The sequence below is a fragment of the Scyliorhinus canicula genome, chromosome 9 (assembly GCF_902713615.1).
Source record: "Scyliorhinus canicula chromosome 9, sScyCan1.1, whole genome shotgun sequence".
Classification (NCBI taxonomy): Eukaryota; Metazoa; Chordata; class Chondrichthyes; order Carcharhiniformes; family Scyliorhinidae; genus Scyliorhinus; species Scyliorhinus canicula.
Window position 1 is genome coordinate 141,456,773 of NC_052154.1, and position 15,410 is coordinate 141,472,182.

Sequence of the window (15,410 nt, forward strand, 5' to 3'; positions counted from 1 at the left end):
AGCAATGGAATATATATTTATTGAGAATTTTGCAATATCTCCTTAATGTCTGCCATTTCTTGGGGTGGATTCTCCCGCAACACAGAGGCTCTTGATCTGGAGGAGAATCGAGTGTCAGGCTCGGATTCCCCGCCAGTGACGGCAGTGAGCTACACGCCCCATTTTGGCACAAGGATGCAAATGGTTCATTTGCACCCATTTGCATCCAATTAATGGTCTGGAAGCCCAATTCTCCATGCCCCAGTGATGCTCCAGGCCTCTAAGCAGGGATTCACGCTGGCAATTATTGCAGCTGGTATTTACAAGCCTGACCCTGATGCTGTAGACCCCACTGTGGGTCAAGGGGATAAGTGTGTAATGTAGGTGCCCGGCAAAGTCCATGGAAGGGCCAGATCTCCCTTACAATGAAAATCCACCCTCCCAATTACCCCCCAAGTCAGACCTCCCCCATCAGACTGCAGCACCACCCCCCCCCCTCCCCCAGCCCCCATCAGGTCCCCCCTGTTGTGTTCTCTGTTTAAAGTTGTCCACTTCTGGTAGCATGTTGTGCTATCTATTTTGCTTTACCCGAATGGTTTGGATCTGCAGTGTTGAATAAAGAACACAAAGCTTTCTTCACAAATAAAACTATAAATGTATTACACTATTAACTAAGATTCGTTCAAATTTCTAAAATAGAAGGTTTCTATATTAAACTATGCTATTTCTAACTAATGTAACTATCAAGTACACAACTGCTCCCTATCATGCCCCACTATCTTCTCCCAGAAGTCATATGATACATATTTATCTGTTCTATGGTTCCCTCTCCTGCTAAGAAGCATTATCATTAACTTGTTAACTCTTTACATCCAAGTCAATATACATATCATTACACCTCCATCAGAGATTCCTGATCAAGCCCGCCATCGGTGACCCCTGACAGAAAGCTGAAGAGCAGTCCAGGCAGTAGACTGAACAATCACTGCATTCTCATTTACCCTTTTCTAACAATTGATGCCTCAGACAGAAGTGTTCAAAGCTGCAGTCATTACGAGTGTCAGAGGCTTCTTCAAAAGCCCAGTACTCTTCAATGGGCTTCAAATCCCTTGACAGCCTTTGAAATGTAGATCTTCCATTCAATTTTGCACAACAATACCTTTCATTAGCCAGTGATTGAGAGTTTAATTACTTCACAGACAGCTGCTTGGTGGATAGTTCATTGATCTTCCCCTTCATGCTTGAATGCATCTCCATTACCCTCCAATACTCTTGCTACACTTGACAGCCCCTCACCACATCAACGGCAGCTAAGTGCTTCCTGCAGAGAAAAAGAAGTCAAAGCACTTTGCTGCTTTTGATATTATCATTTCTTCTGTCTCAGCCTGTAAGTGACCCGCTACTCTCTTCCTTTTTATATACTAACGGAAGTACAAGTAAATTGTTGTTTCAATGAATACTGTGCTGGTGTAGAGTTCTAAAGTAAGGTTACCATAGTCTTTGTGATAGTTATGGTCACAGGTACATTTATATTTTGCTATTCAACTGCAAAAGTGTGTTAGTGCTTTCCAACAGGACAAAGACATCTGGGGTGAGATTCTCCGACCCCCCGCCGGGTCAGAGAATCGCCGGGGGGGGGGGGGGGGGGGGTGCAGCATGAATCCTGCCCCCACCGGCTGCCGAATTCTCCGGCTCCAGAGATTTTGCGGGGGCTGGAAACACCTGCAGCGCCCCCCCCCCCCCCCCCCCCCCCCCCCCCCCCCCACCCAGTGATTCTCCGACCCGTGATGGGCCGAAGTCCCGCTTGTTCTATGCAGGTACCGCTGGCGTAAATTGGACTAGGTCCCTTATCGGCGGGACCTGGCGGCACGGGTGGGCTCCGAGGGGGGCGCGGGGCGATCTGGCCCTGGGGGTGGCCCCACGTAGGCCTGGCCCGCAATCGGGGCCCACCGGCGGGCCTGTGCCGTGGGCGCACCCTTTTCCTACATGCCGGCCGTGTAGGCCTCCGCAATGGCCGGCGCAAAGGTGAACCCCCCCTGCGTATGTGCCGGGTTGACGTCAGCAGCCGCTGATGCTCCTGCGCATACGCGGGCCTGCGCCGGCCGGCGGAGTCCCTTCGGCCCCGGCTGGCACAGCACCAAAAGCCTTCCACGCCGGCCGGCGGGGGGCAAACCACTCCGGCGCCGGCCTAGCCCCTGAAGGTGCGGAGGATTCCGCCCTTTTAGGGCGGCCCGAGGCCGGAGTGGTTCACATCACTCCGTCCCGCCGGGATCCCCCACCCCGTCGGGTACGAGAGAATCCCGCCCCTGAACGCAAAGATAATTATGTGAACAGATGATTTTGGAAAGAAATCTAAAAGTCTGTGACTTAGAAACTATCCTGTGATGATTGAACTGGAAGAGCTTTACCATCATCGAATCCCCCCATCCAGGAGATCGCTGCTGACCAGGCACTTAAAACGGGCCAGCCTCATAAAACATGAGGATGGCAACTGGTGAATATCAGAGTCTGGGTATTCTTCAGCAACTAAAGTCCTGATTTTACAAAGCCTTTCCACCAGCCACAAGATACTGTCAAAATTGTGATGTAATAATCTCTTCTTGTCTGGTTGAATGCAGCTCCAACAACACTGAAGCAACTCAAGACCAGCCATTCAACCCATCCTGTTTAACTGGCACCCCAGCATGCTTTTTTGGCATCTCATCCAACACAAGAAATATTCACCACTTCAGTACTCTGCTATAATCTTTGTCAAGACCAGTAACCTTTTTAAAAAAAAAAATCTGAAATCCCAATTATTTACTGAAAGGACGAAGCCAACGATTCCACAGTTTAAAACAAAATAATATTTACAAGAGTCAGAATCATGTACATGTAATGTATTTTCCCTCCCATAGCCCATAATCAGTAATTTTTGTATGGAAAGAGGTGTGCCTCACCTACCCTTGGAGTGCGTATTTCAATTAAACAATTCAGTAACGTGCTTCCATGAGTTTCAAATAAAGAAGGTCATTCATTCTTACACAATTACCCCGAATCAACACAATGTCACACACTTGGTCTTGTACATGCAGACACAAAAGTTGAATACAGGTTAAGATGGTGCACTTTTACAGTTAAATCAGTCTCAGACTTCAAATTGCAGTCTCCCATGTGGCAGGCTTATAGTTTCTTAAGAGCATTTGATGATTTAAAATTGAAGGAAGGGGCTTGTAAAATGAAGTGTATACAGAAGATTGTAAGGTTTCTTCTGGTGGGTTGAGTGACAGATAAACTTTGAAATTGGAAGAGTGTGGTGGCTCAAGGCAATACCAGGAAGACTTCCAGCCTAACTGAACAAGGGTTTATTGGTAACAAGTAAAGGTAAACTGTACACAGGCGCAGAGCCACTTAAACATGTCTTCACTCTCTGGCGCCAGCGGCCACTCTGCTTGGGACCCATTGTTTTTCTCCATTGGTTAGGGTCATGCGCTCCCACGCAATAGGCCCCGAGCCGGTCACATGGACTGCGAGGGCTTGCGCCTTGAAGGGGCCAGGGTACCACAAAGATGTTAGGTACTTTGGTTGTCGATGAATTGCAGCTAGTTTCAAAGTGTTGCTCTCAGGCAGGCTAATGACTGATGGTTTTTAAAATAATTTTTTTAAATAATTTTTATTGTCACAAGTTGGCATACATTAGCACTGCAATGAAGTTACTATGAAAAGCCCCTAGTTGCCACATTCCAGCGCCTGTTCGGTACATGAAGGGAGAATTCAGAATGTCCAAATTACCTAACAGCACGTCTTTTGGGACTTATGGGAGGAAACCAGAGCAACCGGAGGAAACCCACGCAGACACAGGGAGAATCGAACTTGGGACCCTGGCGCTGTGAAGCCACAATGCTAGCCACTGTGCTACCCTGCCGCCCACACAGCAAAGACAAAAACTGCACAGCCTTATCAGTAGTTATTGTCTGGCTACAGTCTACCCAGGTCTCTTCTATATCTTGGGGTAATAAAGGATGTTAGTATTGGAAGCCAGTTTTGATCACATGGTCAACAACCATTGTCCACGCAGAATGGATTGAAGCTAAAAGGCTACAATACAATAGGTGATCAATGGTGATCTTTCATATTTAACTGGTGGATAATTGGTCTAGTCAGCTTTCTTTTGTTGAGCTACAAATCTAAAAACATAGTCCATGAGTCCATTGACTCTGTGTTTTGAGTAAACATGGAACAATAACAGGAGTGAAATTCCACAGATACCATTTCAGGTGGAGCCAACAACACACCCCCCACTCACACAATGGTTATTTAATTTGAAACTTTCCAGAAGCTTGATTGTTTGTGTTGAATGGACAAAACCATCTTGACAGCCATCTTAACAGTGCATCAGTGTCCATTTTAAATAAATAAAATATAGTTTCAGAATATTTTATACAAGTAGTCTCCATATTTAAAGTTATGATTATGACATGCCTTTACTGGACATGACAAAAGCAAACACTAAATACTATCTTGGGTAACGACCCAGATTCAAAATGAGCTAAACATGAATTAAAAGACAAATAATTGCGGTCAATTATAAACTATAAATTACACAGTAACTGGCAGATTCCACTTACTCAGCAGTCTACTCAGCATATATATCATCAATCCCAGATACAAAGTCCTTCAATACTCAAATAATTTCAGCTCATCAACTTCTAGGATCTAGCTTAATACCCAGCTGACAGCAGCACACAATTGAGCCATGTGTCACAGGCACAGTCTTTAGCATACGTCTGCAGAATTTCCCCAACTCCATGCATACAGCAATCTGGATGGCCTAGCTCCTTCAATGTTGCCTTAAGGTAACAGGAACAGCTGCAGCAACTGTGCATTTTTCTATTCTCAGCTTCTGGCTCTTGCCTCTGTCTTCCTTAGTTTGCCTAATTGCACTAGAATCTTCATCTACTGAGCTCTGATGGCTCTGTGTCTTTTATATGGTTCCAGTCTCCCTATAAACTGAGATTGGAAACCAAAACTTAATTAGGAACTGGTACGGTTGGTCTTCTTTCTTGATTTCCCATTTTCAGTTTCCCTTGTCAAACAGGAGTGGTCTCAAATAATAGCAGCTTTGAAACCATGGATTCTATCACAACTTACGCACTGAATATGCAGTGTGTACCATTTGCAATTTGCACTGCCACATCACGCCAAGTCTTTTTTGACAGCACTTCCGCAAACCCGCAATTTCTACCACTTAGAGGGACAAGGGCAATAATGCATGGGAACACCATCACCTGCAAGTCTCCCTCCTAGTTGCATACTATCCTGACTTATAACGTTGTTCCTTTATCATCACTGGGTTAAAGTCCTGTAACTCTCTATGCACAGTGGGATGGGTGTTGGGGGCAGGGTTTTGGGACAATGGTTCAAGTAGGTGGCTCGCCACTACCTTCATAATGCAATAAAGAACAAACAATAAATGCTAGCCTTGCCAGCAAGGCCAACATCTCACGAATTAATAGATAAAGAAAAAAAAAGTAACAAGTACTTTGAGCGTTGAGTATGGCTGTAGTAGATATTCAAGATAGAATGATGGAGACCACAAGAATTTTTCTTAGAAGAACAATGATCTTGGAATCAACTGATTATGCTATATGAAGTTAATGGAATATGACAGATATAGAGGCAAAAGAGGGCAGTAATTTCTACAGTTGAGAACTCGAAGGGCAGGTGTAACGGTATTGACACATAATTGCTGTTAATTCAAGTTTTTGTCTCAAATGTTTTGGTCTTCAGCAGAATTAAAAGCTAAATGGTACTTCAACCAAAGTCATTCTGAGACTCTGCTATTGAAAGAACTTTAGCTCAACCAATTGAATTGTTTCAAATGATATAAGATGATGTACAAGGTAAATTAGGCATAATAACAAAACACTAAATACTATAAATCTACTTTTCCCATATTTATCTATTCTGTCCCATGGTCCAGTATAATGTTGTTTTGAACACTCACAAACCTTATGATTGTTAGTTACTGGCAATATTGTGCCCACTATTAATGGATTCTCAGGGATATCCCAAACTGCTTTACAGCTAGTTAAGTATTGAAATTTGTTGTAATGCCGGACTCTGATTTACACACAGCAAGCCCCCACAAACTGCAAAGTGATAATGACCAAATAATTTATTTTTGTGATATTGATTGAAGGAAAACATTGGTCAGGACACCAGGAAATTGCCCAATCTTGTTCAAAATAGTGCTGTGAGATCTTTTATGCCCACCTTAAAAAGCAGCCAGGGCGTTGGTTTGACACCTCATTGGAAATTCAGCTTCTCCAGTAAGGCAGAACTCACTCAGCACCATTCTGGAATATCCACCTACATTTTGTGCTTAAGTGGCTGGAATGGGGCTTGAACCTGCAACCTTGTGACTCAGAGGCAAGACTAGGTGTGCGCTATCCAGTTCTACTTTTGTCTGTTATAGAAAGTTTCTTCATTTGTAAAAGTATCATAACAAGAAAGATCTTCCACTGGCTTAACCCACTTTTGAATGCTTCATAGTACAAAGAATAAAGAACAAAGAAAAGTACAGCACAGGAACAGGCTCGTCGGCCCTCCAAGCCCATGCCGACCATGCTGCCTGACTAAGCTACAATCTTCTACACTTCCTGGGTCCGAATCCCTCTATTCCCATCCTATTCATGTATTTATCAAGATGCCCCTTAAATGTCACTATCGTCCCTGCTTTCACCACCTCCTCCGGCAGCGAGTTCCAGGCACCCACTACCCTCTGTAAAAAACTTGCCTCGTACATCTACTCTAGACCTTGCCCCTCGCACCTTAAACCTATGCCCCCTAGTAATTGACCCCTCTACCCTGGGGAAAAGCCTCTGACGATCCACCCTGCCTATGCCCCTCATAATTTTGTAGACCTCTATCAGGTCGCCCCTCAACCTCTGCCGTTCCAGTGAGAACAAACCGAGTTTATTCAACCGCTCCTCATAGCTAATTCCCTCCATACCAGGCAACATCCTGGTAAATCTCTTCTGCACCCTCTCTAAATCCTCCACATCCTTCTGGTAGTGTGGTGACCAGAATTGAACACTATATTCCAAGTGTGGCCTAACTAAAGTTCTATACAGTTCTGACTTGCCAATTCTTATACTCAGTGCCCTGGCCAATGAAGGCAAGCATGCTGTATGCCTTCTTGACTAACTTCTCCACCTGTGTTGCCCCTTTCAGTGACCTGTGGACCTGTACACCTAGATCTCTCTGACCTTCAATACTCTTTAGAGTTCTACCATTCACTGTATATTCCCTACCTGAATTAGACCTGCCAAAATGCAACACCTCACATTTGCCCGGATTAATAGTACATAATACAGTTGGCATAAAATGACATTTTTTAAACTCACAAATAATTCTCAACAGTTCAGTACACATTATTCTCTTGCAATTTGACCACAAAGAAATTTGCAAAATGATAGATGTGCACTTACCACATTTATAGTCTGGGCATCCACATGGATTGGTCGTGATATTTCCAGGCTGCTGTTCTATAACTAAAAGCTCTTCCTAAAAGTGTCAAATTATTGAATAGTTATAAGTCTGAAGATAAAAAAAAGTACATAACATCAAAAGATAGGCAGTACGTTACTCACCAGTTTACACTGAGGTTTAGGGATTGTGTCACAAGCACATTCTAAAACAAAAGCAATTAAAATTTGGTTATTTCAGTCATGGAATATGGAAATTTGTTGGAATGTTTCCAAATCTAAACATTTATCATCGTACCACAAGAATGAAATGGGCAACACATATCTGGACTCCATGCCTCAACTACTATCATTTCAGAAGGGCACTGAAACCTTGGACACCGATTGATTTCACAAACTAAAAGAAACAGAACAGAGATTTTTAGAAACAAAAAAAGAGCCTTGATGATTATGAATTGAACTTTAACTATAGATCTTACAATATAGCTATTCAAACTATAATCTTGGAGATGTGGCTTATATAGTTCAAGACTGATACCTGTGAAATGTGAAACACAACCAGGAAGTTCAAACTTCCCCATCTTGAGTGAGGTCTGCTAACTAGGTTTGTAAGGTATTTGAAATTCAACAGATCACTTAATCCATTTTAACATCTGCTTCATCTCTATAGTTGAGCTTGAGGGGGAGATTGTTTGGAATATCGTAGGCAGCACCAACACCAAATTTAGAATATATCAGAAGATGAAGCTCCCCTCTAGCAGCATGGATTTGTCACAGCCAACATTCCTCTGATTTGCTGAGAGTCCAATATCATATCTTGTTCAGCACAGCAATTGTCTCACTCCATTTGTGTGACTACTCCCCTCCACTACCATCTCACCACTGAATCCTTCATTTATGCCTTTGTCACCTCCAGATTTATCTATTCCAATGCTCCTCTTAATCAGCCCCTAAATCTCCAGCCCCTGTAATTTCAGATCATTCAACATTTTGCTGCTGACTAATTATGCCACTCCAAATCCTTCTCACCCACAACACTGTGTTGGCTCACAGTTTCACAATGTTCCCAATTTAAAATTCTCATCCATGTGCCTAAATCCTCATACGCCCTTCTCCTTTGAGTGCCACAGTAGCACAGTGGTTAGCACAGTTGCTTCACAACTCCAGGGTCCCAGGTTTGATTCCCAGCTCGGATCACTGTCTGTGTAGAGCCTGCACATTCTCCCTGTGTCTGCTGGGTTTCCTCCGGGTGCTCCGGTTTCCTCCCACAAGTCCCGAAAGACATGGGGCGCGATTCTCCCAGAGAGGGAGAAATCGTAAGGCTGGCGTCAAATCCGGGCGGGTTTGACGCCAGCCTCCCCCTCCCCGACCGGGAACCGATTCTGGTCCCCAGTCGGGGCTAGCATGCCGCCGCCGTAAACTCCGGCATCGCGGGCTTAACGAATTTCGTTAAGCCCGCTTGCCAGAGTTTGCGCCGGCTGACGCATCGCATGACGTCAGCCGCGCATGCGCGGATTGGAAGACTCCAACCCGCGCATGCGCGGATGACGTCATCGCGCATTTGCGCGAAACCCGCGCATGCGCGGGCCGGGATGCCCCTCAGCCGCCCCGCGAAGTGATACAGCGGGGCGGCGGAAGGACAAAGAGTGCGCGGGTATCGGACCCACTGCCCGCGATCGGTGCCCACCGATCGCGGGCCCATGGCCGTGCCAATCGGTGCCATGGTTTTAAAAATCGGCACTTTATGGCCGTTTTTACGAACGGCCAGACCAGGTGTGTTTGCCGTTCGTAAAAACAGCCGTAAAGGGCTTGGAACTCGGCCCATCGGCCAGCTGAGAATCGCTGCTGGCCGTAAAAAAACGGCGGCAGCAATTCGTATCGGGAGTCGGGCGTGGGGGGGGGGGGGGAGAATAGCGGGAGGGCGTCAGACTAGCGTGGCCGTAAAATTTTACGAACCCCACTATTCTCCGCACCGTCGTGAGTGCGGAGAATTGCGCCCATGCTGTTCGGTAATTTGGACATTCTGAATTCTCCCTCTGTGTACCTGAACATGCGCCGAATGTGGTGACTAGGGCTTTTTACAGTAATTTAATTGCAATAATAATGTAAGCCTACTTGTGACTATAAAGATTATTAAATACCTTTGTTAACCCTGTAACTTCTGCAGCCTTCAGGCCAACTTGATTGCTCTATTCCTTTGATTATCACCTTGTGACCACCTTGCTTCCCCTAACAATTGCTTCCTTTGAACCTTTTCTTCAACCCCATCACTTCGGCCAAACTTTTTTGTAAGATGGTGCAAACAACGTGAAATAGGCAGATCTTGTAATTAAACATAAGTGAGATGAGAGTGACCTCATCAGAGTTAGTGGGCCATACTGTTTGTACCCAGCCCTTTTAATCTGAAAAGGAGAATCAACAAGTATATGAGGGGCCTAAAATATTGGTACCTTTTATCACAGTCCAGTACCAGCTTTATTTGAAAAAAAACAAAGACAATTACCTAGTGCCCAATCTATGGTGGGGGACACTGAAGTCATTTGACTTGCAAGTGTAAGAAGCCTCTGACCACCCTAAAGTCTAATGTGAAAAGAGTTACTAATCAGGATTTTGTGATATTTTAGCTGCTATTTTGAAGAGCATTTGCAAGGCTCTGAAACCAGCTGATATTATCACTGCCGTGTGGCTCTCGTGTCTGCAGCAGAACTATCTTTTCTTCAAGGATTCTGGATTCTGGGTCCATGCAGATGACTGTATCCCAAAGTACATGTGGGGTCACATGGGGCACACCTCAGGTCAGTCCATCTGTCCAGAAAGAGGAGGTTTAATCTCTAAAATTATCCCAATGCTCCTGCTGAGCTAATATCCTAACAATATAAAAATATGCTTTCTCACACTGCTTTCATTCCAAAGGAACTTGATTTTGTTCTAGTTTTTAAAAATTGTATTCATATGATGTGTGTGATGATATGCATAAGCAATCATGTGTATAATGATTGTAAACGACCTCTGCCCAGCACGTAGCAGTTTAAAACTACCACGTGACTGTACCTCGAGAAGTTGGGCAATAGTAGTGTTCGTGGATAGTCATACCTGCAGTCGCTCTAGGATAATTTATCAGCATTAGTAGTTAGTAATATATTTCTCATAGTTATCTTTACCACGCAATAATTTTATAATAAAATACTTTAACTAATCAAGAACTAGATATTCTACTCTTCATCATTCCTACCGGCCAAGCACCAGAACGTAACAATGTGGTCGCTGGGACAGCATTTATTACCCTAATTGCCCTTGAACTGAGTGACTTGCTCGGCCATTTCTGAGGACAGTTAAGAGTCAACCACATTGCTGTGGGTCTGGAATCACAGGTAAAGATGATAGATTTCCTTCCCTAAAGGACATTAGTGAACCAGATGGGTTTGCACGACAATCGTGAATGGTTTCATGGTCATCTACATGGTCATCTTGGATTTTTAGTTCCAGATTTCTATTGAAATCAAAGTTCACCACCTGCCGTGATGGGATTTGAACCCGGTTCCCCAGATAATTACCCTGGGTCTCTGGAATACTAGTCCAGTGACAATATCACCATGCCGCTATCTTCCCCTACCTCTCTCTCTTTCTTTGTAAACTATAACTGTTGCATGCTTTTTGAATGGTAAAATATTATTCTCACCGCATTGGTAGGCTGGACAACACATCTCAGTGGTATTGTTGTCTATAGTAAGGAGTTCACCTTTTTGGCAGTTGGGAATTTTGTCAGCGCAAGCACCACACACTAAGTGTAGGAAAATATAAAGTGTTAACATCATATTGAATATGAAGCTTCAACATTACTTCTAAGAATCAGTTAAAAGTTTCAGTTTGGACAATGGAGAATAAAATATAGGTTTGAAATCAACTTAAGTATTCGGATTTTTGAGGGAAGACTTCCAGGGCCCTAGAATAATTCCTTGAATGTCAATGCCATGCTGTGGCTTAGGTGCCTTGTACCTCAAAGACCCTGCTGCTGTCAGATCACCATGGGAAATAAGTTGTATCTTTCTATTTCATGCCACAGCATGAAGACAAACCTCGGCCGGGATTCTCCCCTACCCGGTGGGGTGGGGGGTCCCGGCGTGATGGAGTGGCGTGAACCATTCCGGCGTCGGGCCGCCCCAAAGGTGCGGACGTTTCTGTACCTTTAGGGGCCAAGCCCTAACATTGAGGGGCTAGGCCTGCGTCGAGTGGTTGGCGCTCCACTGGCTGGCGTGGAAGGCCTTTGGTGCCACGCCAGCCGGGGCCGAAGGGACTTCATCGGCCGGTGGAAATCCGCGCATGCGCCGGACGTCAGCAGCTGCTGATGTCATCCCCGCGCATGCGCTGGGGAGGTAGTCACTTCCGCCTCCGCCATGGTGAAGACCATGGCGAAGGCGGAAGGAAAAGAGTGCCCCCACGGCACAGGCCCGCCCGCCGTTCGGTGGGCACCGATCGTGGGCCAGGCCACCGTGGGGGCACCCCCGGGGCCAGATCGCCCCGCGCCCCCCCCCCCCAGGACCCCGGAGCCCGCCCGCTCCGCCTGCTCCCATCGGTAAGGTAGGTGGTTTGATCCACGCCGGCAGGAGAGGGATGACAGCGGCGGGACTTCGGCACATCGCGGGCCGGAGAATCGCCGGGGGGGGGGGCGGGCACGCCGACCGGCGCGGAGCGATTCCTGCCCCCGTCGAATCTCCGGTGCCAGAGAATGCGGGACACGGCGGGGGCGGGATTGACGCCGGCCCCGGCAATTCTCCGACCCGGCGGGGGGTTGGAGAATCCCGCCCCCTCGTAACCAGACACTGGCAATTAATTTAGCATTTTTGGAAATACCTTCATAGCGACAAGCATTATTTTTACCAGGCAGTTTTACCAGTATTTTAATGGCCCAGATTTAATGGTGGTAATGATTGTAATGGTAGAAAAACTTCAAACATTTGTCTTCTTTACAAAAACTGACAGCAAACTCTGCAGTCCACATATTCTGCAGAATAACATAGAAATCCAGAATTTGCTGACAGTGATTCTACGCTTCTCTGGAGGGTGTGTATTGGAAACTGGAAACAATAGGAAATCTTCAACCTGACAAGGATTCCCACTCATATGCTATTAGTCTTGCTGGAAAAACCTTTGAAAAGTTTTTTTCTTAAATAGCACACTAAGTTCATATTTACTGCTAAGCACCCTAACTAGTCCGATAAAAACTAATTTTGATAAACTGTACATCTGGGGATCCTTTTGATTAAATTGCTTCACTGTTGACTGCAAAAACATTATTTTCTCCCTCTTTGCATAAGCTCCAACAAAATTTCAAATAGCACAAAAATGTCAACATTGGTTGGAATTCTCTGGCCGCTACGAATTTCTGTTCCCGCAGGCAGCCGCCCCACCCATGGGTTTCCCGGCGGCATGGGATGGCTGCAATGGGAAATCCCATTGACAAGCGGCGAGGGTAAAGAATCTCGCTGCCAGTGAACGGCACACTGCCAAAAAACACATGGCTGGGGAACCAAAGAATCCAGCCCATTATCTGGACAGCTCTGGGTACATCTATGAAAGAAAATCAATTAAAAGTTAACTAGCAACAGAAATAAGCAGGTAAAAGTAAATATTTTACTCATCACAATATAGATTTATTCTGTCGGCTGTCTTCAAATATGTTAAAATCCGAGTTTGGTTTCTGACAAAATGAAACTTATTTAAGGTAATTGTGAATCAGAACCCGAAAAGACTTGAAACGGTTTGGGAAAATTATTGTTAAATTGTTTAATTTTGAATCAAATCTGAACATTGTGCAACTTACTACAGATGTATGCCAAGCAGCAACTGCCATCTGCATGGGTAGCAATCAAAGTTTGGTCCTCTTGACAAGTTGGAATATCAGACTCACACTTTTTTGGATCACATTCTGCAGAATATGAAGTTTGTCAGACAAAGCACTTAATAAATTGCATGGATTACGTTTTATTATACATGCACACATTTAAAAATTCAAACATATTTTTTCTTTTATTTATAGCATCTCATGCATCGCCCTAACCCAAACACTTCATCTTGGGGTTGCAGGCCTTTCTCGACAATGCACTTCCATATGCTGCGTGGAGATGCTCTGGTGTGACTTGTCTACTTGGTCGTTCTCATCATCCTTGTGTGCAGCCACCTGGCAGTCTATTCTGCAACCCCGATGATGGCAGAGTTGAATTCGTGGAACTGTATGTGCATCATTGCCACAGAGAATTTTATGATATGAATTGCGAACGATAAAAAGTAATTTGGAATATTTGTTTGTCATTTTTCATTTTTACCTTACGAGATGGGTTTTCTGATCATTAATATTTGACAGTAATAGGGTAGATATTCTTATGTTGCTGCATAATGACATTGGAAATTAGTTTTAAAATTTGTTTAAAATGTAACAACAAGATTGTGGTTGTTGGTGGCTACTTAGTTCAGTCCCAGAACATCACTGTGGTATTGCCTCAGGGTCGTATCCTAGGCCCAACCACCTTCAGCTGCGACACGAATGACTTACAATCCATCATAAGGTTAGAAATGAAGGGCCATAACCTCCGAGCTCTACAGCATCGGATTTGGGGGTGTAGAAGCCAGGTATTTTAAATACACTTAATATAGGTAAAAAGCTGCTTAAAGCATAAATATTAATTCTCAGATTTAAAATGAAAGAAACATATAATTTCCAAACTCAGTCATGAGTTTGCAAAACACAGAAGTCTGATAAGAACATTACATTTTTCCAAGGACAAGGGTTGAATCCATGGCAACGAGGAATAAGAATGAAGCATTGCATGATTCTCACGCCATTTGAGATTAGGGTAAATTACATTCCATGATTATGCGAGCTGAAACATTTTAGACTGTGTTGCCTTGTTATTAATAGATGGACAGCTTGCTATCAAATCAAATGTGTTTGAGCCTAACCCAAACCAATTAGGATTATATTGGGGTGTGATCGGATCGCTTAAGACAGATATGAAATAGTATATCCATGGACGATTTGGCCACCATTTTGTAGAGAGATAGAGAGACAGAGAGACAAAGGAGTAGAGAAAAGTAGAGTAGAGGAAGAGTAGAGAAAGAGTAGAGAAAAGCGGGAGACAGAAAGAGAAAGCCAGAAAGTAAAGGAAGAGAATTAGAAAAGAGTTCTGTATTCATATTTCATTTTCAGACTTTGAGTTTAGACTTTGACTTTTAAAGTTGTGTTCGGGCTATTGTCTCAGAAGATAAATCCTGTGATTCTTTGAAGAAAATCAAATTGTCTACAAACTACCTTTTAAATGATTTTCAAGTTGTAACCAATGAACTCCAAATAAAACAATTCTTATTTGCACCTGACAAGTTTTTAACTTGAATTTCTACTGAGTTTATGCAATGTACAAGAACAACCGGTAACCCTGAATTGAAGCTCTACTTCACAATCCTAAATTCCTTCGGGGTACCCAAAGGTGTGCTGGGGATCCTTCTCGGATGTTTCCAATCAAGCATTTCTGTGGCAATTGTCCTGTCGCGGTAACTTCCCTTGGACAATTGTGTTGCATTGGGAACCATAGGGGCTGGTTTAGCTCACAAGGCTAAATCGCTGGCTTTTAAAGCAGACCAAGCAGGCCAGCAGCACGGTTCGATTCCCGTACCAGCCTCCCCGGACAGGCGCCGGAATGTGGCGACTAGGGGCATTTCACAGTAACTTCATTGAAGCCTACTCGTGACAATAAGCGATTTTCATTTCATTTCATTTCATCTGACAAAGTATTTAAATGGGTTACTTCTGCATCATCACCCTTGGCTAGGGCATGGTCAATTCCAGCTCTCACCGCCCCCGCCTCCCCCCCCCCCTCCCCCACCCGTCCCCCCCAAATTGACCTGGAATCACAACGCATTTGAATTAACCAATAATTCTTAGAAAAATACCCAAAGTCTTTGGCACCT

The 15,410-nt window shown here is 44.5% G+C and overlaps 1 protein-coding gene across 1 annotated transcript in view; it reads right to left on the reverse strand.

The window, feature by feature from the left end:
- LOC119970940 (otogelin-like) overlaps positions 1–15,410 on the reverse strand; it is a 323,755-nt gene that overhangs the window by 32,759 nt on the left and 275,586 nt on the right. The window contains 5 exon segments of the mRNA XM_038806051.1: positions 7,452–7,527; positions 7,614–7,654; positions 7,747–7,845; positions 11,128–11,229; positions 13,270–13,374. Coding sequence (XP_038661979.1) covers positions 7,452–7,527; positions 7,614–7,654; positions 7,747–7,845; positions 11,128–11,229; positions 13,270–13,374 — 423 coding nt within the window.